This window comes from Neolamprologus brichardi, chromosome 22 (genome assembly GCF_056152115.1).
Source record: "Neolamprologus brichardi isolate AB-2024 chromosome 22, ASM5615211v1, whole genome shotgun sequence".
NCBI lineage: Eukaryota > Metazoa > Chordata > Actinopteri > Cichliformes > Cichlidae > Neolamprologus > Neolamprologus brichardi.
The window spans coordinates 11,005,547-11,032,720 of record NC_142124.1 but is presented as its reverse complement, the minus strand read 5'-3'; the positions used below and the strand labels follow the sequence as shown (position 1 = coordinate 11,032,720).

The 27,174-nt window shown below is 40.3% G+C and overlaps 1 protein-coding gene across 3 annotated transcripts in view; it reads left to right on the top strand.

The window, feature by feature from the left end:
• The window catches only part of ext1c (exostoses (multiple) 1c), an 85,727-nt gene that overhangs the window by 57,784 nt on the left and 769 nt on the right, over positions 1-27,174 (top strand). For all 3 annotated transcript variants that reach the window (XM_006794337.3, XM_006794338.3, XM_006794339.3), the window contains exons 3-11: positions 12,466-12,559; positions 16,896-17,003; positions 18,540-18,659; positions 21,027-21,159; positions 21,584-21,702; positions 23,447-23,542; positions 23,944-24,030; positions 24,160-24,320; positions 26,948-27,119. In XM_006794337.3, coding sequence (XP_006794400.1) covers positions 12,466-12,559; positions 16,896-17,003; positions 18,540-18,659; positions 21,027-21,159; positions 21,584-21,702; positions 23,447-23,542; positions 23,944-24,030; positions 24,160-24,320; positions 26,948-27,119 — 1,090 coding nt within the window. The remainder of the gene's footprint in view (positions 1-12,465; positions 12,560-16,895; positions 17,004-18,539; positions 18,660-21,026; positions 21,160-21,583; positions 21,703-23,446; positions 23,543-23,943; positions 24,031-24,159; positions 24,321-26,947; positions 27,120-27,174) is intronic.

Sequence of the window (27,174 nt, the reverse complement as noted above, 5' to 3'; positions counted from 1 at the left end):
AAGCGCTTTGGGGTCCTTAGGGACTAGTAAAGCGCTATATAAATACAGGCCATTTACCATTTATTCGAAATAGACCCGAATATTTCTACTGTCATGGTAGAGTTTTCTTTCTTTCCTCTGTGAAGAATTTCTATGTCTATTTCTTGCTCCTCTATAAGTTCAAGAACAGACAAAATGCTTTTTGAGTGACTGGAGTATCCTATTAAGAAACCCAAAGACAAAGGTTTCTTGGGAAATATGCTCACTTGCTTTTTTTCGTTAGTACATCAATACCACTTTCATTTAAGCGCCTTTACCAGCAATCCATTAGCATTTCAGCATATCTTAGCTTTAAGACTCAATATGCACGGGGCAAAAAGCAATACAAACTGGATGAAAGGTAACAAAATCTGCTTATCTACTAGTTTCAACGGGTGTGATGCATCTTATCTTATTTAATGCTAGAACAAAAGTCTATAAAAGTGCATACATTAGCTGTTAAATACAAAATAAACTGAATAGTGTGCATGCAGTTTGCATGTTCTCCCTGTGTCTGCATGAGCTGTCTCCGGGTGGAGTTAGGTTAATTGGTGATTCTAAATTGAGTGGCGACCTGTCCAGGCTGTACCCAGCTTCTTGCCACATTAGGTGCCCGCTGCCATCAGGGAGCCCCCCATGAGCCTAGACTGGATAGGAAGGAAATGGATGAATGGATGGATAGATACTGTATATATTCCTTACCAGCACTAGAAGCTTGTGGTAATGCACCTGGCATCTGTTTACTGCCATTAAACATCAAGAATCAAAGAACTTGCTACTAATGCCGATACCTTTCAATACTAAAATTTACTATTACACTATTGCAGTACTGTTTTTACCATATGGTACTGTAATACTGTCATTCATCCAGAATTCACAGGGGCAGCATAGCCTACAAGCATTCTGGTTATTCCTATAAGCTGATAAAGAGCAAGGAAACCCACAATCACAGGAAAAACTACACACAGAAGACAGAAACTAGTGCAGATGAGTTGGGTATAGATTTACTTTCGACTGTTACCCTGAAATACATATTACAGTTTTTTGTGATGCAAGTGTCAATGTAATTGCAAAATCAACTAATCTTTATAGACTAAAATGTTTGCAATGTGTAACATGTATATAAATGCTTAAGCTAATATATCGTAACTACTGTCAAACCTTGCAGTAATATTAGTAAGCTATTTGGGAACCAGCCTAACATCCTGTCAACAAAGTCAGTTGTCTGCGTGTGACTTATTTAGCGAGTCTTGAATACGTAACATTGGTCATACAGATGACAGGTTCTATAGCTTCACTACTGTTTTTGCTTGATGCCGCCATCTTGGATTGCAAAGTCAGCATTGGTGTGACTTCTGCAACTTTCCGAGGGGGAACTCCAACTAGAGGGGATATTCCAACTGGAAAGTCTGAGTGGTAACTCAAGATTTCCAACTTCTCACTTGAAATGGGTGATAAAACGTGTAACGATGGTGCACGAATAAAGGGATCCTGTAAAGTCGAACACAGCGACAGCTATGTAAAAATAAGGTCTAGTTCAGGTAAATCTGGTATAAGTCTACCACAGCAGTCATGTCATAGCAGGTGCCAGAAAGCAAATAATGTATTCCTTAAAATGTCAAACTAGTCTATGTTTGATGCTCTATAAAAACAAGGTGTGAGATTTAGATGATATTGCACTTTTGACCTTAAGTGATGACATAATTAACTGTTCCAAATTCTCCTCACTTCAACAATAATTTAGCCTTATCAGTAATATAAAAGACTTTCTTGCAGCTCGAGTAGCTGCACAACATGTTTTTGGCAGACATCAGAGGATCATTCACTGGCTTGCCCAAACACTTGATAAAGAAAAATGTAGTTCTACTTCCATATCTTCTACCTGTTTACCTTTGATCAATTAGACTTCTACTGTTTTAGTTTAATACAGACACCTGCAAGTCTTCAAATCAACCCAAACTGCGTTAGTTGTCCTGAGTTTGCTTTTTTTGTTCGTCCTTCCGCCCTTTTTTCAGTGTCACCAGTTAGTCTCGCAGATATGTGAATCCTTTTTTCTGTCTTTTTCTTTTTTCTTTTTTTTTTTACTCATCCTCTCATCATTCAGAGAAAAAGCAGGCCAATGTCTTTATGGTCGTGTTCCTGTCCTGCTGTGCTTTTAGCCTAATGGACAGACAGCTGTGCTCCCATTTCTATATTTAACCAGAAACCCCACATGATGAAGTTTGTCACACCCTCGCTCTTCCTCATGTAACTGACCCCCAAGTTAATGCCCAGAGAAACACTGTAGCCTCACAGGACATTTTATTTTGTGCACCTCTGAAATACAGAGATGGAATATTAAATGCTGGCCCTAACATGTCAGAATACCTTTGGGTATAGAAAATAGAAACAATTTTAAAAGCCAATGCAGAGCAAAATAGCACCAGTTGCAGTTGGTCTTTCCTTCTGTGTATGTATGCCGAGCTTGTACAAATAAATCCGAATTTTAAGCTGCTGTCTTTTCTCATATTTTCAGAGGCTTTTTGCTTAAAAACTGGAATATTTTATGCTGCTCTTTTTATTTAATCATTTAAGCTAAACATGGAAAACATGGGTTTTGTAAAAATTAAGGGTACATTAAACAGATTTAGCGAAAAGCACGTTGATAAGCCTTGCTGGAACTACTTTAAATGCGGTATTTAATGTAGCTGTAATCTGCATAAAACCACAATTCTGTTATTAAATGGATGCAGGAGGTAAAAATAAAAATCCCTTTCCGTTTTGGCTCTTCTTTCATCGGTTTGTCCACTTTTCAAGAGAACGGTTACATAGTTCTCTGCAACATTTATAAAATCCTTGGAACGACTTTTACAAGCCTTGAAAGTTAAACACACATTCTGAATCATATAATGACAGATCCACTCTGTCTGCCTTTTATTTGATATAATAGATGATTAAATATGCAAATACCTTTTTCCCGTGGATCTGTTTGTGACTGTTGGTGTGTCAGCTATGGCTGTAGATGTGTATTGAGGTATAAGTAAAAGCATTAAGGAAGGGATCAGCTAGAGCTGGGGTCGTGCCCATCAGATTAGAAAGCTTAGTCCTCCCGTCTTTGTGTAATTAATAAGAGACAGAGGACAAGGAAACGATAAAGACAAAGAGGCAATGAGGAGAATAGAGTGATATTAAAAGAAGCTAGTGCACATACTCACCAGAGAAGGGATCGTGTGTAATGACAGGGTTCCTGGTGGTCAGTATATTTGTGTACATGATGGACGACTATGCAGCAAAGTACTGAGTCCAGAACCAACAACAGAAAGGGCTGGACTGGATATGTGGCTCGTCTAGCAGAGTTCAGGACCTTTATAATGTAAACAGGGGTAAAAACTAGAGAATGGTGGGAATACAGCAATGTGAGGGTTTAAACGAAGCAGGCAAAAGTATGCAAGTAGGCAAACATGCAATAACGGTGCAAACACTTGTATCGGTGAATACACTTTACGAATGTGCATATTTTTTTTATGCAAACTTTTACTACATACAGATAATAACACATTACTGGGTAACAAAGAAAAATAGCTTTAATTGGATTTTTTTTGTGTGTGTAATAATGAGAGATGTGACGTAAGGACGATTTCTCATTAAGCAGGTTAATCACCGAGGTAATCCAAGTTTATTTCTGTAGCATCATTCAGCAAACATTCGTGTGCTTTATATAAAAGGCAAAAGAAAAATCAAGCAACGTAAAAAAGCAAAGAAGATAAAAAAAATAATAAAAAAAAAAGGATGAGGTGGCCTACACAGAAGAATAAAAACTGCGGTCCCAATTTTAATTAAATAAAAAGCGGCGGTAACTGGAGAAGCTGTAATTATCCAGTATCCAGTAATGAGAGAAATATGCCACCCTAACATGAAGATATCTTATTATAGCATGAGAACAGCCTTGCAGAAACTGGAAATTGTTCACACTGGGTGTATTACATATTGGGCGCAAGCTCGAATACATAAAACATTTTTACGTTTTCTTAATATTTCTTCAATAATAAATATTATTGTAAAAGTAGAGTTCAATGCTTCCATGCAAAAAAAGGAAAGATTTACTGGACCAGCGCCCCCCAGTGTGAGGTTTATGCCAGAGCTGCACTGAATTAACATCACTGGTTATTACCAAAAATAAATTTCCAATGTTTTTGTATATTTTAATTCACTAGTTTGGGCAGCTCTTTAATAAAAAAAACTATTTTTGATGCTATGACATAATTATTGTTGTAGTCACATTTTCAGTGTTAATGCTTGATTACTTTCCGACATGTCAGAAAAATCCAGCGTGCCGGCTCAAACTGGGTAAAAAAAACTTGAATTCAGTCATTTCCAGTTGAGTCAAGTTTTCACAAATATTTCGAAAGTATTTCAGTTTTCTTGTTTTTACGAAAAATGATATAACAAGTTTGTTATGCACTGTATAGCTATTTAAGAGTCAAACTCACAGCTCATCATCACAGGTTGTACATTAGCAAATTGTGAGCAATGATAGGAGTGTATAATAACTTACCCCCCTGAGCAGGTGATCCTAGTTTTGTTTATGCTGTGAAGGATGTTGACATACAGGTGAGGGTTTCTGACTTGATGTAATCCTATTTTTTTTAAAGACCACATGCAGTATGTGAATTACATGCATTTTTTTATGAATAATGTGTGTTTTCTCTCTATTGCACATTAGAATGAGGAACTTTTAAGCTTAATGTGGTTGTAAAGGGAAATTATAAACAGTTCATTATACTAGCTGAAGAGTTTCATTGTTACCCCAGTGGAAACGGTGACCAGTTTCATCCAAAGAAATCGCCCCTTGTCCCTTTTCAGAGGTCGGCCCTAATGAGTCTCGGTAACTGAGGAAGACAAAGCTGCATGGCAGAAAATCCATTAGTGAGTCTGCAGCTAGATAGCAAAGAGACACAGAGGAATGGTGGCTTTTGATACAGTAAAAGGAACTGCCTTGTCTTTTTCTGCGAGCATCTCGAGAAAGCTGGCAGTTAGCCTGCATGTCAGAGCCCTGGTGGATGACTAATACTTGAAGCACTCTGAGGTGTGTCTGTGTATTGACAAAGGAGGCCAAGGAACTGTGGGAGAGGGGGAGGAGGATAGACCAAAAGGGAGAGAAATTTGGGGATTGCAGCAGCGCTGTCACAATAACAGACTTTTGACAAAAATGCCAATATGGTTCAGCCTGCATACAGATATTGCTTTTCTTGTGTCACCAATCGGATTATTTGACATCTGGGTCCGTGATTTGTCTGTTTTTAGATCTCACAGACAAAAAAGGAGACATTGGGAGGTTCAGAGTTTCTACTCAAAATAATACGCCAGTGTTGTTTTTGCAGCTTGTAGCAAGAAATGAATTTAAGTTTAAAAACGAAATGTACTTCATCTCATGAAAAAAACGGGGCTTTTGGAAAATAATTGCAGTTAATTTATTCAGTTTGAATTTTGGCAGGAAAAAAAGGTCAAATTCATTTTTTAGAATTTCAACTGTGGCAACTGTGCGAGCTCACAAAAGTGTCATAACCAATAAAAACACGTGCCAAAACTGATGAGCAAAATCTTGCCAACATTCATTTTTAAAAGCCAGTTTTTAATCAAATCAAGTTCAAGTGATTTTTTTTATTAATATCCATTTTTTTCCCGTTTTGAAGTGTGGTACCACATCAAACTCATATATGTATTTTTTTGAATCACCACAAAGCACGTTTGCAAAGACAAGGTCAGAGCTTTCTTGGAAATTGTGGCACTATTGATATGTAGCTTGTCAGTGAGATGCAGATATCAGTTGACATGGAGGATTCACTCAACACTAGACAAAAGTGTTCCAGTGGGATTGATAGGATTCAAAATCTGACACCGTTTCAATACCACTGTGTTGAGAGATCTTCCTGTAGTTACTTGTGTTACCGCTTGTGCATCTTGGGCATTCGAGTCTATGTTTCATTCTTAATATCACTGTCATTCAGCAGATGATCTGCACTATGACTGACTTCTCAGTATTTTTTAAATTCATGCTACGTTATTTTAATCCCAAATTGCACTGATCCCCCCACGTTTCACTCTTTGCTGAACTGAGTTGCAGAGAAATACTGAAAATGCAATCAAATCTGAATATTTGAAGGAAGGAAGCAGAGGGAATAGTAAGAAGAAGGCGTGGCTGAAGGACTGAAGCTTATCTGTCCATCTGCCGTTGCCAGGCAGTGATGGTTTCTTACCGCACCAGATGCGGTAAGGAAGGAGAGGACTTAATATCGGGATACACCTTCTCTGTCCCTGTCTCTTGTTGATTTGTCACACACACACACACACACACACATCAGCCCCGTTTTGTGTTTTTTTCTTTTTGTTTTTCCTTGACACAGAGATTAGCGGAACGTAAAAAAAAAAAGATAAAGACAGACGATATGAGGAGGAGGAGGGAAAAGCGTTGAAAAAATGATAAGATTTCGGGCACTTTTGCTACTGGGAGACATCACAGAGACATCTTCCACACAAAGAACATGAACACTTGTCTCTGTCTCCCTCCTTTGGTTTCTGTTTATTGTAAGAGGATACTAGAAGACCTCATTCCTTCGCACACTGAAACCTGAACTCTGTTTAGCTTCCTGTCTTTGCGCCCTCTCTGTTTACTGTTTCCTCATCTTTTGGCTTTTTCACCCTCTAATCTTTACAATATGCCGTTCACATTTCTCACTTGTCTCTTTGTCTTATTGCAGTTTTGACTCCCAGTGTTTTACTGCCCAAATAATGCCTATTGTACAATAAAATACAAAGGTAATATGTCTGCCCCTGCTTCCATCTGATGGCAGGTTTATTGTAAGCTATAGTGTCGAATGCCTGACCTATTGCCTGCAGACAGAGCTGTAGTTTTGAGGCTTACTCGCATCCGACCCTCCCTTCCTCTTCAGTCCCAGAGGCTGAAGCAGCTGGCTACATACATATTTCTGAATGACTAAGCAGGCAGGCAGCAGAGGTCTGGATATGCTGAATATTTTGGGAGAATAAGCCATAATTATTGGATATTATTCCACTGGATTTTTCAACAACAGAAACTCCCATTACTCCTAGCTCTCATTTGTCTTGATGTCTTGATCAACTGGTCCTTTGCAACATTTTACAAAAAACTAAATGAAACATGTAAATGAGGGTTGCTTGGGCCTACAGTTTTGGCTGTAATTTGTAAGACGTGTGCTGAAACTACAGAGACAGTCCAACTCTGTCATGCAGGTCATACTGTGCTCGCTGAGGTGTACATGAGAGTGAAAAGCACAGACAGTGGCCTGTTAGCGCCGTGGCAGCTAATCCATAACCTTTGTGAGCCACGCGCTCGTGCTCACGCATGCAAACACACAAATACTGGAGCACGTTCACGCTCCATCGACACCTGACCTTTACAGGAAGCAGGGTGGAAATCAACTGACCAGAAGCTCCTGTCACTCAAGGAGCATCCACCCCACCTACCCCTCCTCTTTCCCTCCATCCTTCACCTCTCCGTTTACACTTAGTCAATATTCATTAGTCAGTGTTTAGTATAGAATGAGAGAGAGAATGTGTGGGTGAAAGAGACAGAAAGGAAAACCGAATATGTGTATATATATATATATATATATATATATATGAAAGGAAGAGAATGTCAGGGAGGGTGAAGCTGATGTTTGAGCAAGGGAGAGAAAAGGAATCGGGAGATGACAGGGCAGAAGAGAAGCAGATTTGCTTATCAGACACCCCAAAAAAAACAGGCGTGCACACACAGTCAGAAACTCAGAGTGGTGCCATCTTAGTAAACACAGCTTTGATGATATGGGTATCATACTGAGCCCAATGGCTTGACTTAAAGAGAGAAAAACTGCTGTGCACTGTGCACTTTGTGTGTGCACATTAGTGAGCGAGAGAGCGAGAGAGACTGTGACTGTATGAGACAAACATACATATTAAAAAAAGATAGAAATATGAAGATATCAGGCATAAATCTGTGTATGTTTTTGTAAGAGAGGAAAAAGAGAGCGCGAGTGTGTGCCTTGACTACAAATCAACTTCTCTTATCCATCTACGTAGATTGCCCCCATATTGGATGTTTAATATTTAACTATAGCTCTTCTCTTGGGAGGCATGGAGATTAGAAAAAAAAGTTGGGAGGCTGCAGTGTGTGTGTGTGTGTGTGTTTATACACATATACGCAAAAGCACACACAAATGCAAACACAGAGCAGCGCTGACTTCTACAGATTATGTACACATAATCAGAACCCTTCATCACAAAACCACAAACACTCAATATGCAATCAGGGGCATACAAATGAGATGGAAATGTATTCAGACAACACCTAGTGTCAAAATGTTAAGTACAAGTTTCACACGTGTACCAAAATAACTACCGTGGTTCTGAAATAAATGAAAAGTGATAGTTTAAGTCATTTAATAAGCATCATTTCCCAAATCAATACTTGTTCCATCCATCTCAGGTCAGATGAAACAAGTAGCACATGCAACACAGGCATGTAATCATATTTTGATTTGGTGCAGTTAGCCGGCAGTAACAAAAAGTAAGAGAATATGGAAGCCAGTGGAACAAGTTTACACTATATAAAATCATTTAAAAACAGAGGATTCATGTGGAAGATGATCATGTTAAAGGGGTGAATTTTGAGACGGGATATGAAAGTGGGGAAAGAGTCAGTGTTATGAATATCTGGGATGGAGTTCCAGAGGTGAGGAGAAGAGCAGCTAACGGCTCTAAACCCTGTGGTAGTCAAACGGGGGGAAGGGACTGTGAGATGGAGGAGGAGATGTCCAGAAGTTTATCATTTACAAATAATAGGTAATAGGTCATAACTTTAACCTCAAACCCTCAATTCTTCACCCCACTATACTGAAAATGCAGATTGTTGTGTGCACATTACATGCACCGTGCATACTTTCCCACATTATCACGCAGGGGATCCAGTGCGGTGCACTCCTTTTTTGGCACAATATAGAATTATCTCTATGCAGTCACACACTTGTACATTAATACAAAGTGAGTCATTGTTATTTCACAGGGTTTACCTACTCCACTCACAGAAACACTGACTCAGTTATTCACTCATGCACATGGTTATGTTCTCATTTAAAATGACGCTTCCTCGACTTACAAACCAACAAATTTTGCCGCTCGGCTGCTGTTTAGTGTAGGCAGGCCGATGTGCGGTTGTGGAAATTTGTCATACGTTGCTAATGTAAAGTAGGGATACTAATCTGTGTGTATGAAAATGAATGCGAAGGACCGCTACGTGGCTACATTTTGACTTGAATTTTAACTAACGTGATGGAGGCCTTAGGTACGTGACAAACTCACAGCTTGCTTCAGCATTCAGAAGGTTGTGCGCTATGATTTCATCCCCAAGGGTTAAACTGTCAGCACCAAGTTGCATTGCAAAGTTCTGACGGGTGTGAGGGAGAACATTCAGTGCAAACAACTTGAACTGTGGTGCGTGTCACTGTGTCAGTGTGTGCCTGCTCACAGTGTGTCAAAGCACCCTGCTCACCAGATTTGACTCCCTGCGGCTTCTTCCTTTTCCTCAGTACAAAATATGAGGTGAAGGGTCATCGTTTTGACACCGTGGAAGTGATCGAGCACATGTTCCAGATGGTGGTTGAAGCACTTAGAGAATAGGACTTGCAGGGGGGCATTCTAAGTGTGGCACGAGGACAGCTAGTGCGTTGCTGCACATTGTGACTGCTTGGAAGCAGATAGTGCCCAGATTTAAATCATTTTAGAGAAAAATCTAGATTTCTAAACAAAAATTGAACAAACTGACTTGTACTGAAGAAATATGCAAAAAATGAAAGCATTTTTAACCTAAACCGGAGGGACACAGGATGATGCAAAGAAAAGGACAGCACTATTATTCTTTTAAATTCAAGCAATATCATAAGCAACATTCAATTCACACATATTGAATGAAATTCAAACGGTACACTTTTGTTTATGTGGGATTAGGTTTTGTGTTTTTGTGATATCCCATATAACAATCAGTAAGGAATTTTTTTTCCTTTCAGAATTATAAAATGTTTCATTTTCCTGTTAATTGATGCGCATTTATTACTTAATCTACACCTGTGTGTATTGCACAAACACACCTACACTGCCCACTTTGCACATCTGCCTGTGGACTCTGTATGATGGAGGAGATCAATAAACACATGCGTGGTCAAAGGAAAGGCGCAGAAACAAAGGGGCAGATGAAAAGAAAATGAGAGCGACTGGAGGAGAGGCACCAGGCTTGGTTGTTTGTCGTTGAAAACAAAGTGCTTTTAAATGATTTACTTGTTCCCTGCATCGATGCATTCCCTCATTAAAGAACAGCAGACTGCGAGATCTGCAGACAGACCATGTTGCATGCCGACAAGCTGAGTCGCAGTTATGCATTATCAAACACACATTAAAACATATGCAGGGACGCAGGAGCAACAGAACCCGGAGACAGAAGTGGGTCAAGGCTAACCAGCTCGGTCTCACTACATTTAAAAAATGCAACGGGGTCCCGCTGTTTCGCATTAGATACGATGGATGCAAAGGCATTCGTAAAAATGTACGGCATGTGCACACTCATATACACAGTTTAGGAGAATATCTGTGTATTCTCAGACCAGCAAGCCCAAAAACGTCAGTGTGTTTACTCCAGAAGAAAAGACATTTACTTTTGAATGCGGCACACACTCTCACTTACACATTTATTTATTCCCTTTGCTCAGACACACGAATACACCGAGGAGCTGTACGTTTTCACAGATGCAATGTACAAATTCATTTGCTCATGCATAACTAAACGCATATCTTTACCCAAATCTCAAGCTTGGAACAAGATTTGGACAGCAAATCCTCAGAAATACATTGTGCAAATCTCTTTAACAGTCATGACGGTTATTTTTGCTGGAAGATTAATTTCAAATGTACATCAGCGCTGCTCACTGGAGTTTGGTGCTGTTGTACATGCAAACAGATCCGCGTCACACACCCACGCGTGTATGCATGTGCATAACACAGTGGAGATATCTCTGTGTCAGCTCCATCAACAGGTGGAGGAATATCAGAGCGGAGCTGGAGCTAACGCCAGACAGGCCTGTCTTTCAGTAAACTGATGCCAGTGTTTGTGTAGTTCTGCGTGTGTCTGTTCGGTGTGTTTTGACACATTTATATTGGATACGCAGCCAACGCTGAGCTATAACAGTGACATCCTTTCACATCTTGAACTCCAGAACTGCCTGTGCCAGCGTTAACCGTTGCCAACATGAGCAATGGAAGCCCAATTTTGTCATCTGGGGAGCAGAGGAAGACTGGATCTTGTCACTCATGAAGGGTTAGATGAATGACTAAGGGTGCGAGAAGATTAATAGGAGGCATATTTTGCAGTGATGTTCCTGCTGCAAATAAACAAGCCGAGCGCTGGATGCCGAGACATGGGAGGGCTGAGGAAAAAGAGCGGGGTGACTTAAACGGGGAGGTGGAGTGATGAGATGTGGAGGAGGAAGAAAGAAGGGGGAAAGTTGAACTTTCGCTTAAGAGGCCGTTTGTTTCCTCATCTGTTTACTCTTCCCCGCAGTTCTTTACCATGAAACCGTTACGCCACTCGACCGTTGCCGTTCCACTCAGGGTATGAAGGAGAGTATTGTTTCAGAGGTTTCCATTTGGCATCTTGTGCGTCGTAGAAGTATGAAATACGAGTGTGAGGCAGTGGACCTCAGCCAGTGGGAGGGGTACACTCAAAATTTCTTACTTGGCATGAGTTCAAGTCATCTTGTCTACAACAGAGAAGAGAGATTAGGGCATATTTACTTATGGGCTCAGTGATAGATACTTTTCCAACATGCAGTAGCTATCTGTACTGGTGCCAACGTGTCTGCAGAGGGAAGATTTATGACGGCACATAATCTGAGCCATTATGACTAAATATCAGAAATGAAAAGCCACAAAAATCCTGGTTTATTTAATGTGTGACAAATGTTAAATTTGATGTATTAGAGGGAGCATGTGCTGCCACATTGGCACACTATTTATTTGATTTGTTTGCTATCATTTTAGTAGATTAGGCCTTCACACTGTGACCGCTTTTAATCATCACTGCTTTTACAAAACTATTCTGCTTGCAGCAATATTAATATTAATATGCCAGTTAGCATATTAATATTGAGACTAATTTTAGATTTTAGTTTCTCCTTTAACTGGTTCCAGCCACAATAACATTTCTTCTTTTTCCACCTTTCTCCTGTCTTACAAAACTTTGCATAGCTTGGTTAGGTAGCCAGAATCATGACAAATGACTCGCTATGCCTGCTTTTAATAATTCCTGTGGATTAAAAGGTCAGTTGCTAATAAGGAATGAATGCTGCCTCTGCATATATGCATGTTGATAAAGACTAACAATGTGTTATAATTCCTCTTTGCTAGGTTTGATTACCAGGAGCTCCTCCACAACTCCACGTTCTGTTTGGTGCCTCGAGGTCGGCGCTTGGGCTCCTTCCGCTTCCTGGAGTCACTGCAGGTAAATATATATTGTTGTGCACAATGCTGGCTATGACCATTATTCACCTTAAAGTCTCATAGGTCATTTTTCCTGATTTACACCTACATTTGTCAGGCCCAGTCATCTATGCGAAATAAGGGCTTAAAGATTCAACAGTTTTATTGATTTCTCTGGAGATTAGATATATTTGTGTTCTTCCTCATGCCGATGAGCTTTAGTGTTATTTGAGTCAGGATCTAACAGTTGGTGGGCTCTTTGCTTAAGATACCAACAGGAGCTGAATGAAGCAAATTAGATGATCTTATTATCATGCCAGATTTTTACTTATTTGATTATGAATGGTTAATGTTGCCAATTTAAACTTGGTTTCAAACAAGCTTACATTATTATGTCTTATGCAAAAGGCGTACAGTGTGATAATGAGAGGTTTCACAGGAGTCTCTACAGTCCTGTGAAAAAGTCAACCCCTACTGCTTTTATACGCATTAAGAGGTTAAAGCGTCCAGGGAATACTAATAAAATGCAGCTGATAAAAGGATCAAATGTGAGCACCTCTATAAAAGCAGAGGTTTTGGTTTGCCGGTCTGGAACATTTAAGTGTGCGTTAACACAATACCAAGGAGGAAAGACATCAACAGTGACCTCAGAGCAGCATTTGTTGCTACCCATCAATCTGGGAAGGGTTCTAAGGACGTTTCTAAATAATTTGAAGTCCATCATTTTACTGCACGAATGACTGTTCACAAGTGGAAAACATTTGGGACAGCTGCCAGTCTTCCCAGGAGTGAACGCCCTAGCAAATTCACAACAAGGTTACTCCATGCAATGTTTGGATAAACTACAAACTACAAACTACAAATCTCACACTCCCCAGGGCTCAGTTAGCATGTTGAATTTAAAAGCTCACGACAGTCCAATTAGAAGACCACTGAACAAGAATGGCTTGTTTGCAAAGGTTGCCAGGAGAAAACCTCTTGTCTCTAAAAACAACATGGAAGCTGACACTTGCAGAGTTGTATCTGAACAAACACTGCTCTTTGGACAGACAAGACCAAAGTGGAGATGTTTGGACATGACACACAGCACCACATTTAATAAAAACCAAACACGGCACATACACCTCATAGCAACAGTCTGCAAATTGGTAAAGGTGCAATGATGTGAGCTCGTGTTGCAGGCGCAGCACCTGAGCATCTTGCAGTCCTTGAGTTGACTGTGAACTCTGACTATCTGACAGCTAAAGCAAGGCTAAAATTGGGTCATGCAACACTGCAATGATCCCAAGCACAGCAGTAAATCCGCATCTGAATGGCTGAAAAAAATAAAAAAGTCGAGGTGCTATAATGGCGCAGTCACAGTCCAGACCACAACCTGATTGAAATGCAGTGGCAGGACTATAAGAGAGCTGCGGATAAATGAGTTAGCACAAACGTCAATCAAGTGAAGCAATTCTATAAAGAAGAATGGGCAAAAATTCCTTCACAACAATGTGAGAGAAAGTTCCACAGAAAACAATTTGAGTTATTGCTACTTGTTCTAGAAGTTTACTTCTACTGAATCATGGGGTTTTTCACTGGACTGCACAGAGTCCCGAAAACCTTTTTCACATGACTCTGTGTGCTTACCAATCGTAATTATTTTTAAGCATATGTAGTAACATACTAATAAAATGATGATTCAGAAGTTTTCTCTTTACAAAACGCTGTTGTTCTTTTCAGGACTTTACTGAATCCTGCATAAACAATTAAATAAAATCCCACATGTAATATACTAACACAGTAACTATCAAAGCATTATCTGCTGATTTTCCCACAACGCTGTTAGAATAACTAAACCGCAGTGAAACCGTTCATGCCGAACAAGCTCCATCTCACATACTACCGTTCAATCAACAGGGAAGTGCAAAGAATGCAGAATGTTTATGCTCCAAAGCTGCGGTTTATGTAGTGTTTTTGGTTGTTGACACCTTAATGGTCACATCTGCAAGTGTTTTGCCCCAGACCTTTGTGCTATGCTGAATGCAGATTGAGCCATAAAGTCTTTATTTGCTATTTGAAAGGCCTTTTAGCCTAAAATGGATCCATTAACACACACAGACGCGAGCGAGCACTTATACAAACTCTAGGATCCTTCATTTAAGTCCATCAGTGAAATGTGCAAGCACACAAACAATAAAGAAACCACAGGCAGTGGAGTGAGAGAATAGTTTAAACGCTTTAACAGTGTGCTGTAGTTCTCACTCTGCCACCCAAGTTGATGGTCTCACACCAGTGCAGGAAGCAGCAGTGGCTGTTTTTAGCTTTGCCGAACACTGAACTCTCTGGCTGCTACAGCGTTCCCTGGCTGCACTGCTCTCTGGGGCTACGCGGTGTGTGTGAGTGTGTGTTTCTAACTGTGCGTGAATAGTCCGGAAGCATCTATGGGAGTGGCAGCCTGCCCCACCGCCGCTGATGTCTGCTGAATGGACAAATCCACACACAACCCACTCGGCTTGGCAGCAGGTAGCAGTCATGGTCCCTTTCTCCTCTTTGCCTTCCTTTTTTTTTTCTTGTTTTTTCCTCCCTACCGACCTCTCTCTCTCTCTCTTCCTTTCAAGTCGCTTTTTAAGATTTTTCGCTTGTGTACTCTTTATTTTTCATTTTTTGGATTATTTTTTTGGTGCTAGCCAAGCCCGCAGAAGAACTGGCATTTACCACTGTGGTAGGAAACTTGCTGCCAGCTTTCCAGCATACACACACAGGCACACATTTGCACACTCCTCCACATACACCATCGCTCAGAGCCTCCCCTTGTTCGTCTCCCAATGCAAACAAACCAAAAACAACTACACAGCACAGAGGCCTTCATTTTCCTCTACCTCCAGGCAGAGGGGGCTTTAAAACGTTTGAAGCGCACCCTCACAGTGATTTATCTCTCAGGGAGAAGGCTCCGGTGAGCTGCTGCAAAATTAAAATTAAAGGCCTTGGATTATCACTCGAGGATCTTCATTTGACCTTGTTTTAACCAGGTGCTAATTCCCACACACGCATGCACGTGCAGGTCCTGCTCGAGTGTCCTTCAGCAGGTTGATTCTCCGATGGAACGCCGGAGCGTGGAAGTCTCGACGGGCCGGAGAGAGTGGTTGATTTCTACAATATCAGCTGCCGATGCTGTTCTCTCTAGTGGTTTCATTAAAAACAAAAAAAGGTGGAAACAAACCCAGATCTACCAACAGTCTAGACCACAGCGAGTAGAAAGAAAAACTGAGCAGGATGAGATGAAAGTGCTGCAAACAGAAATTGAAAAAAACAAGTGAACAAGAAGAAAATCTGATAGATTTACAGAGAGGGGAAAACCAAAGGGGGTGCAAGGGTAGCAAAAAAAAAAAGGAGAACAACATCAAAAACCTGTCAGTAAATGAAGAAATAAGACAACATCAAAAATCCACTTCAATGAAGCATTATGCCGTAACGCATCAACTGCTTCTTAGTTTCTCTGCTCTCTTTCCCTCAGTGTTCCTCTTTCCCCACACGTCCCCCTCAGTGGTTGTACCTAATTAGCGTGGAGTGAGTCAGCCCTGTCAGCCACATCTGTGTTTGCATCTATATGAATGACAGTGTTTAACAAACCTCCGGAGTATCCAGGGAAAGTAGAGATGAAGTTACTACTCATTCCAGCCACTCTGTGAGGGTCTCACACACACACAGAAGCATTGATCATATTATTTGCCCAGTTTGGGATATCACAGTGCCAAGCAGCTGGGGCTACACTCCTCCAGAATACATTGTATTCATGCAGCTGTATATCAAGCTATAGCATTTATTGCCAAAGGGGAGCCCAAGCCAGCAGCTAAGGAGGGCTGAATCAGAAGGAACCTGTTTTTGACTCAGTGGATGTCAACTGTGGATATAAGCCTGTTTTTGACTGTGAATTTCACATGGCATTCTCTGCACGTTACCAGTTTCGAAATCCGCTTTTCTTTGGGAAACAACAACAACCTATGACACTGCATCCTACGCGTTTAAAAAAGGAAGGCTCTGGCAAAGCAGGCCTGCTTGGTTCTTGGGTGGCTCTATGTATTCTCAAGAATTAGTCATGCACAGCCAGATCTATGTATGCAACGCAGCGTGATTACAGCTTCGGCCTCACACGTGCAAATGTTCTCTCCCACAAAGCCAAATTTAGCAATCTCACTACATCCTGGGTTTAGCACCATCAGAGGCGATCTGGCTATAAGAAACTAGAAGGAACCCATTTCATCTGCAGCTTCTCAAATCGTATATTTTGTCCTACGTTACACAAGTTGGTTTCTTATTTTCACTGTTTCCTTTAAGATTCTTTAAATTCTTGTTTCTGTTTGCATGTGTGTGTCCAGGCGGCGTGTATCCCAGTACTGCTGAGTAACGGCTGGGAGCTGCCGTTTTCTGACGTCATACAGTGGAACCAAGCGGTCATTGAGGGAGACGAGAGATTACTACTTCAGGTATAAGCATTTACAATTGTCCACACACAGGTGAACACCTTAACAGATGCAAACAGACATTGTGTTGACGGCCAGATGTTCATTCGTGATGCTTTGGGTCTTAGCATAACATCTGCATGAAATACATACTTGCGTTTTTTCATAATTTAAAGAAGAAAACATACAATTGTGTTAGTTCATGGGTGGCTCACAAGCCCTTAAGTTATACTCTGTCATCAAATAAGGCGTCTTCAGTTCTAGCAGATGAATATATGACTATAATTAAAGACATATCCAGAGATATGTATCCTTGGTTTAGGAGTCATGTTGGATTAGGCGAAGAAAAGAAATTTTACCACCTTCTTTTGGAATTATGCCACTATTTGGCAGCAACAGTAGCGAGGAAACATGTGAAGGGATGTGATATTCAACAAAGAAGCAAGCTTAAGGGATCTAGGGCGTATCGCAACCTTTCGATTTTTAAATCAGATGTTCATTTATTCGATTTTTAACAGAATAAACAGTTTTTAAGACAAACACAAGCACTAAACCCTACTTTGTAAGGCTTACAAAGACTGATAGCCAGTATTATCTCTATCTGTGCAGAGGATTGGCTTAGTTTAAATGCAAACATGGACCTTGGAAAACATCCAGAACATCCAGGTAGGCATTACCTGTATCAAACGTGGTGGTTACAGCTTCGAGCTCCTTTGAGATTAAACACCCCAAAAGGCCTTAATCCAGCTTTATTTCAAAAGCACTCGCTGTCTCGCCGTGTCGCCTTGTTACACGGACGTACAAATAAACAGCCAGTGAGAAAAGCCAGTTCTCTCCCTGCTACAACCTTTATCTCTCTCCCTCACACACAAATTACATCATGTCTCCTCTGCATTGATCCGCTTTGATCCTGACCAATAGAGGACATGAATTGGCATTCAGCTAATGAGCAGGCACGAGCTCCCTGGAGCTCAGGGCGAGGGAGACATTTTCAAATTAGGGTAGAATTGGTTGAATGAGCTGACCTCATCAGTGGAAATTCTGCACACCTGCAAAAGTCTCACTTGGAAACGGGCGTATATTACACACCGATGTTCACATCGTCTATGATCTGAGCGCAACTAATGCGAGGCTGAGTGCAGGCAGACGCAGTAGATGAAGTGAGAACTGCATTAGTGAAGCCGTCTTTAACATGTACTGAAATTAATAAGAAGGAGAATTTTACAAAAAAAGAGATTTTTGTGGCGTCCCACTGTTTAACACGCATTTCTTCCACTTTGAGTTAAAATGAATGACTGAATTTTGGTGGTTCGTTGAAACCCCCAATTTATCCTCACTAATCAGGGTCTAATTATCTGATTGACAGCCGCTAAATCAGATCTGTGTTAAATGTTTTAGAGGGCCAAATTAAACAACCCCTCTTTTTATCCTGTTCTAGACTATTTTAAAAGGTACGCCTTAAATTGACAACCATCAAAGGAAAAATCTTAATCGTATTTGTTTTTTCTCTTTCTTAAATTGCTTTTTTAAAAATGTTACCATGTTCTCTTTTGTCTTTAGGTGCCATCTACAGTGAGAGCAGTGGGGAACGAGAGAGTGCTGGCTCTACGACAAAGGACACAGATGTTGTGGGAAGCTTACTTTTCCTCGGTGGACAAGATAGTTCTCACCACACTGGAGGTCAGGCCAAAAATGGACAAACTCTTGATAAGAAGGTCCACAGAAAATCCAACCAGATGTTGTTGGTAAAATCCAGGATCAGATATTCAAAGGCAAAGCCCAAACTCACTATTTGAAACAGAGGATGGAGTGCTGCCTGGGTATAGCATGTAGGACACTTAAAAACCACTTGCTTGTTGTAGCACTTTCAGACATTTCCAATCTAACATGCTAACATAGCTCTCTTAACAGGTAATATGTGAGTTCAGGGCAAGATTTTTTCAGTTTGGCTCTAGTACTTCAGTGAGGTTTTGAATACTTACTGAACTATCTGATGAGACAGGTTACTACACATCCAGTTACTTTGGCACTTTAGTCTGAGGATTATAAAACAGAGAGGTTTGGTGAAGAGATCTTATCTGCACAAACGCCTCATACCAACTGTCAAGCATGGAGGTGGAGGTCTGATGATTTGGGTTTATTTTGCACCCACAAGACATCAGGCCCTTGTATACTTACTGAATTGACCGTGAACTCCTCTGTTTATTAAAAGAACTATGCAATTGGGTTGTGCAAGAGGGCCTTGATCCCAAACATAGCAGCAAATAGAAAACAGAATGACTGAAAAAGTAAAGAATTAAGTTATTGCAATGATGCAAAGTCCAGAACTCAACCTAACTGAAATGCTGTGCCTGGACCTTAAGACGAGTGTGCTGAAAAAAAAAAAAGCCAACAAACCTTGATGAACAGAAGGAACTTTGTGAAGAAGAGTCAGCCAAGATTCCTCTACAATCATGTGAGAGACTAATAAAGTCTGAAAAGGATTACTAAAAGTCATTGAATCATGGGGTATACCTAGCCTTTCACTGGACTGCATAAACTCTTGTAAAATCGTTATTTTTCACATGACTGTAGCCACGGTGACATCAGTTATTGGTTAGTAAAGTCCCGTTCTGAAGCTTCAGTCTGAACATTTTTGGCCTTTGCAAGTGGTGAATTTAACAGACTTTACAGTTACAAGGATATTCATGGTAAAGGATGCCCTGCTCTGTACTCAAATGCTTTTTGACAGAAGTGGGAGTGGAATTTACAAATCCGCTTTCCTCGTATCACATTAAGCTTTGACCCCCTAGTGTCAACACAAGATCCGTGTCCCACAAATATGGGTGTGGGTAATACTGCAAACCTAGTTTTTCTCTGCTGCTATACAGATCTATTCAGAAATGTGCAGAACTTGAACGTTTCAAGTGAAAACAGCCGGTGCTATAAACACAGGCGGAGTTACTACTCCTGTGCCTTTTTCCTGCCTGCGTCCTGTATCATCGGTCCTCTTTCAGAAGACTGGTTTGCAGCAGAGCTGTCAGATTTGAATCAAACACCCTTGTATCATTATGATTACAGGGTTGGCCCATGGTCTGTATTTCCACTCTTTCACTATCTCAGTTTTGTGTTGAATTAGGTCTGTGAAACATTTCAAAGCAGGGCACATCTGATCTGTCTTAGAGAAATCCCCTAATGTATAGAAATTATATATCATTACTTAAATATCAGTCTCAACCTGCCAGTTTCTGCTTTACCGGTGACTATTATGACTTTTGATATGCTGCACATCAGGTATAGAAGAAAAAAACTTAAACCGGAATTACAAAGCGCTTGGATTTTTCTTCACTTTTTTGTCTTTGAACAAGCTGCAAAGAAATGCATTGCAACGATAGCTACTCTGGCTCAGAGAATGTCATTTGAAGGTTGGCCCAGCAGTTAGATAATGCATAAAAAGAAATGCCAAACCTCCTTATATAAGAAGTTTTTGAACACTCTGATAAAGTCAGTGTGAGTAAACAACACATTTAATGCTGCTGAAATCTGAAGAAATCACAGAACGAGTGGTAGACTTTATAATCAGATGTTTACGAACTGGAGTGTGGGAGCTCCTAGTTAATTTGATGTGTGGAATTTGTGCAAGGGATAATAAGAGAGAGGTTCTGGAGGTTAGTGATAAGCTGGTCATATACAATGCATACAGCATGTAGAGGGGCCCTCCGCACGAGAGACAGCTGTGCAGTCAGCTTGAGGTCAGTGAGGCAGAGGACTTCAGGTGCCAGTGTTGCTGCTGCATGGACACCTCCTATTGGTGTACAATGGGAAGTACACAGATCCTGTCATTACAGACTGCTAAAATATGCAGAGACAAGTGTGTCAGGACTTGAACTGCAGTGCAGTTTATATTAAGCTCTAAAATTCTCATGCACTGGCTTAGAAGGGAAAAAAATGAGTGTGATGCAGGCTTATACTAGATGAGTACAACAGCCACTTTACTGCATAAAGCCAACATGTATTTCTCACATTGCAACCCACATCGAACCTCATCCAATTTTTTTCCTTTCTTAGATCATTAAGGACCGTGTATTTTCTCACATATCGAGGAACAAGTACATGTGGAACTACCTCCCAGGAGGTCTGCTGGTCCTGCCAGAGTACTCCACTCATCTTGCACATTTCCCTTTCTACTACCTTGGATTAGGTAAATGCAGAGTTTATTTAAACAAATCAGCGCAGCTTGCGAATCTTGATTGCATGCTAAGGATGTTGGAAAGGAGATGAATAATCAAGACGCCACACTCAACATTACACAAATTGTTCTCAAATATTTGCTTAAGTTCTTGTCTGTATTGATTTTAATTTTGCATTCCTGCCAAATATTTGTTCTTTTATCCGGTTTAAATACATTCTTTTATAAATTACGGCAGCATTAAACTGCAGCATTGCTCTCTACAGCACAGTGCTTTAAATGTTCAGATTCTTCATGGTGGCTTGAAATTATTTCGATGATGTTCAGAACAAATAAATATTAGTATTATTAGGCTTAGATTAGCAGCACCTCGCGCATGTTCAGACAGATAAGACATTTCATCGTGTGCACATCTTTGTTTCATGACTTTGCTCAGGAGTCACTCCAGGACAGGAGTTCACTGCTGTCATCCATGCTGTCTCTCCATTGGTCTCCCAGTCTCAACCAATCATGAAGCTACTTCAGGTGGTCTCTAAGTCAAAGTACTGCTCACAGGTACATACTGAGATATTCTCTATGTAACTTTGTCATAATATTAAGCAAAAGTAGGACTGTGTGTACAGTTGCTTCTGAAAGTCGTCACTTCTGCACATTTTAATAATCATAAGTTTAACTTGAAATGCATAATTGTAAATGTTTCTATTAAGCTACACTCAGTAACCCCTGAAGGCAAAGCAAACACATTTTAAGAAATGTTGAGAACGTACTACAGTGCCTTTCAGGTATTCATTTTCTTAACTGTTTATCACGGGGCCTATCTTACCTTTATTGCAAATCTCTCATTTGAAAAGCATCCATGTCTACCCCTGCTGCAGTGCTCTCCACTTTCAAATTCCTCTTTAATGACTTCTGTCGTAAAGTGAATGGATAGTGCATAATTTAGTTCGTGCATATATAAGATTCAGTGATGTCAGGGCAAAATTATAGTGAAGTATAGATCTCACCAGGTTATAAAATTGAGCAGCTGGGGAAAAAAGATGAGTCTCCACACTTCATGGAGTTGTGCATCTGGACGGACTGTGCAACCAAGCAAGAAATGCCATGGTCGCAAAAGTGACCTGGAACCCAACAGTCACTCTAACAAGTCAGTAGATGTTCTCTGCAGGAATTAGATGATCTGCCAAAAAAAGGGCAGCCATCCCCAGGAGCACATCATCAATCAGGTCTTTAAGCTAAAAGTTGCATGAGAAGCTGCTCTGAGTAAAACAGAGATGTCCTTGAAGAAAACCAGCTGAAGAGCACATGCAACTTGAGACCAAAGGGGTGAACTACAAAGTAAGATTAGTGGTTTAGCAAGCTACGTCAAGCTAAGTCGGCGTTTTATATTTCTCAAAAGAGTTTCTCTTTTTACTTGGATAAATCACTGATGCTGAACACAATGCAGTCATGAGCAGGTTATGTTCAAAGCACCATATTTTAAGTGTAATGCAGATTCTCTGCTGCGGGAATACTTTTGTTTTGACATACACATTGTTAAACCATATCTTACCTTAAAAACAAGCATCGAGAGTGCACTCAGCCATTAAAATAATTAACTTGAATTAAAATGCTTATTTTTTAGCTCTCTGTGTGCGCTAACGTACCAGAATAACAGTTTTTTGCAGCCTTAATCTCTTGCCGTTTTTGCAACAGCATTGCATTTTACTGTTACAATTTTTATGTAGATATTTAGTCGTGTACGTGGCACTAATAGGGATCATTTTGTGTTGAAGAAGAGTTATATGACCTTTTTAGATGAACGTTGCACAGAGCCTGAACTAGAAAGCCCGACTTAATAAGACAAAGTTGTTAACTACTGTTGTGATACTGGTTATCTCCAAATGGGTTTTAGGTTTTGTCAAATCAGCTGGGAAAGCCTGTCTGTGTTGACTTTCATTTGTATTAAACCCCTCAGGAATCCTGCTCAGCATCACAATAAACCAAAGCATACATACTTGGTTTTAGAACCAGTTTCTAGTAGTTCTTGAGTTAAAGGCCAAACTTAAACCCCATAGAGCATTAAAAATTAAACTTCACCGATATGAAGTGAATGAGAGTGCAAAAATTAAAGTGGTCTGGATACTTGAGTACCTAAGGCAACTGTAGACTATGAAAATTTATCATTGAGCAAACTATCATATTATAGTGAGGGATCATACCTCTGAAATCCCTGACTGATTGATGACAGCTACTTTTCTAATCAATCTAATGCATCTATATGTCGACATTTTATATGAGCTCCACTTCTCTTCTGTTTTAGATCATTATTCTGTGGAACAGCGAGAAACCGCCGCCCAGTCGGAGCAAATGGCCTCCTATGCCTGTCCCCCTCACTGTGACAGATGGCAGGAGGAAGGTGAGGGCCAGTGCCACTCACAACTCAAGCTGTAGCCTGCTGTGACGTCTGAGTGACAGAATGACAAACTGTCGCTTGCTCAGTCTGTTTATGCGTCTCTCACTCGCTGTCTGTATCTGCTAATCTATTTTTCGCCTTGATGTCTCTTTTTTTTGGTCTTTCTTACCATCCGTGTTTATCTGACGTGTCCACCGATCCGTGCAGCATTTACTTTCTCAACCCTTCTTCCATGTGTGTCTTTTCAGACGTTTTTCTTCCTCCCAAGGCAAAACCTATAGTGATTCACCCATCTCAGTCACTCAACATAATTTACTGTATTTCATAATCTCTCAGAGCACAAGCCAGCCATCCCACGGGCTACAGCACCAGAGCTAAAACTAGTGACTTTGTTTTTCTCGCAGACCACCAGTCGGTTTCTACCTCATGTTGCCATAGAGACGGAAGCAGTGCTGAGTCTGGATGAGGATACGGTCCTACTGACAAGTGAGGTGTGTGGACATGTACAACACCCAATACATACAGCAGAAGCGCCCACATACTGTACATGAATAAATTAATATTTCTAAACAAAAAAATTTTTTTTTTAAAAACTGAGTCTTCCTTTTCTGTACTTGCAGGTGAACTTTGCCTTTTTGGTGTGGCGGAGCTTCCCTGAGCGGATTGTAGGCTATCCTCCCAGAAGCCACTTCTGGGATCCCCTGAAGCGGGCTTGGGGCTACACCTCCAAATGGACCAATGACTACTCTATTGTCCTAACTGGAGCCGCCTTCTACCACAGGTGCATGAACGCAGGAGAAAAAAAAATTATGAATACTATTTGTTTCATATTTTCTATAACTGAAAACTTCCTTTGTGGTTACTAGTCTTTTAATTAAAGGTTCAAAGGAAGAAAAAAGACACTTTAGTTGAATCACCCAGCAAAATCTTGGTTTGTCTCACATATCCGGTGGTAGAAAAAATAGAAAAAATAATTTGAATTTGCTATTACATAACAGCAGGAAAACGTTTTATTGGAGTTGTAAGTTCTACATTAATTGGTCTGATCTTCAGTCGCCTTTATAGACATGTCTCTTTCATGTATACAGATGTGAGTAATCTTTCCAATCCATGCTGGAAAAAGTATGTGAAACTTTGTGCCGACAGTTTCTTCTACTTGGAGTCAAGTGCTTCAATTAAGGAGATGAGATTGGCTGTGTGGGTTGGTGTGTCCTCTATAAATAAGGCATATTAATGTTGCAAGGGAGGTTTGCCTACAAAGGTTCATAAGTGAGTTAAATGACTTAGAAACAATTAGGTGGCAGCCATAGTTAGAGCTAATCAAATTACCTAAATGATAAGAGAAGGCGCTTCAATGCTTCTTTTCCTATTCCCTTTAGTATTAGCTCCACTGCAGCATCTTTTATAACAACCCATAATGCTGTTCATCGATTCTCTTAGCACTGCAGTTGTCTTTGAAAAGATCACACCAGGATGCAATCCTGAGAGGTCGGAGAAAAACTCAAGGGTAACAGCAAAACCATCATAGAAATCTTTGAAACATAACGCAATCTTTGTTCATATTTCCACTATATGAAAACAGATATTCAATAGAATGGCCTTAATTTAAGGACACAATGCTTTTCGAGAACAAAATAATACAGCAGATCCCAAGTTTACCAAACCTGAAGGTTGTGTGAGTAGATGAGACAAAACTTAAAGCATTTTGACAACAACATATGTTTAAAGGAAGGAAAACAACAAAATCTCATGGGAGCATGGTTTGGGGCTGTTTGGCTCCCTCTGGGATTGAGTGCCGTGCAATTGCTGAATTCAAACAATGAATTTAAGAATGTATCAATATTTTTTTTTGTAAATGAGACTGTCAGGGCAGGAGTCCATGACCTTAAAATGCAAGCTCATTGTATAGTCAGCAAAAGAATGGTTGAAAAAGTAGAAGATCATTGTTATGGAATTGCTGAGTTCTCAACTGAGAGGTTATGGTAAGACCTGAAGAGGGCTGTTCAGTCCATACATCCCAGAAATGTTAACAAACTGAGTCAGCTTTGTAGGAGGCAATGGTTAAAAATGAAGTTCTTACTGTTGTGTAAGCTCCATAAGCAGCTACAGGAAAACAGGAGCTCCTACAAATGGCTAAATTTAAGAGTTCGTTCAATTTCCCAGGGTGCACTGAGACTTTTTAATGTGTTTGATATATTCGTCTATAATAACTGCAACATTTGACAAACTAATACAGAACAGACATTAAATTCTCAAAACAGACTGATTCAAAGATTAAAAACTGAGAGCAAGGGAGAACTTGAACTCTAGCAGCTCCGAACATAATGGCACAAATATCAACATGATGAGCAATAAGGGACAATCAAACAGAAAGAAAAGGCATCAAGAATAATTATGTATTTGTGTGAGCGGGAGGGGAAAAAAAAGAAGGCAAGAGTGAATTACTCAGGGATTACTTCAAGCAGTTTGATTAATTCGAAAAGCACAAAGTCGATTATGTGCTATGGGAGAGGGATGGGAGTTCTTATACAATGAGAATGTAATTACACCACAGACAGGGTACTTTAAAAGGTGTTGAAACCTTGTGACATTTTGAGACAATGTGGTCATTATTGTCAGCAGACTTAATAAAAACACGTTTTTGTCGTGCTAATTTGAATCTCTAAAGCCTATAGACACATCAGCGCCAACTTTAATAACCCTTTTACTGCTTAAACAGAAAAATACCAATGAATAGTGAGCCTATAAAACACGACTCGCTCAATGGGGGAATGGATAATTTAGTCTTCATCTAATTTTTACTGCATATCATATTAGTAAACTGATCTGACGGCGCGCCGAGACTCAACGGTCAATTTTGGTTGTGAAGCACAATTAAACCTTCTTTAAAAAATAGAGTGACAGATGCTTAGTCTGAAAATATAATGATAAGTCAATTGAAAGCGCTATACACCTAAAACTGATATTGAAGAACATATGCATTGCATCAGTGAAGTTTAGTCGGCTGGGCACCTTAAAGCTTAAATCTCACTCGGCGGAGAAATCAACTTGTCCTAGATACATATTATCAGCATACATTACACCATCTACTCTGTAGAGGTCACCGAGCCTGCTAACAGATGGTTGCTTGACCTCCAGTTAATCATGTTATGTTACATTTTTATTTTAGGTTAGATGAGGCCCTTGTCTAAAGAAATTTACAGTATGGTGAGTGTAGGTATGAGAGGCTAAAACTATCATTAGAGCTACTGAAAGCGAGACAGGGCACATTGGCGGAAGAAGTGGCAGCATATCTTTGTCAGATTTTTTTTTTAAACATATCTCTTTTATATAAAGCACCATTGCCTGCTGGCTTTATGAATACAATGAATATTGTATGTTTATGTGACACTCTCAACTTCCCCACAGGTACTACCACTACCTGTTCACTCACTACCTGCCTCAGTCTCTGCGGACTCTGGTGGATCGCACCTCCAACTGTGAGGACATCCTTATGAACTTCCTGGTCTCTGCTGTGACTCACCAGCCGCCAATCAAAGTGGCTCAAAGGAAGCAGTACAAGGAGCTCCCCAGTCCACAGGTAGGTACCGAATTGTCTTTAAAGTAATAGTCTCTGGAGTCTCTTGATTTGGTTG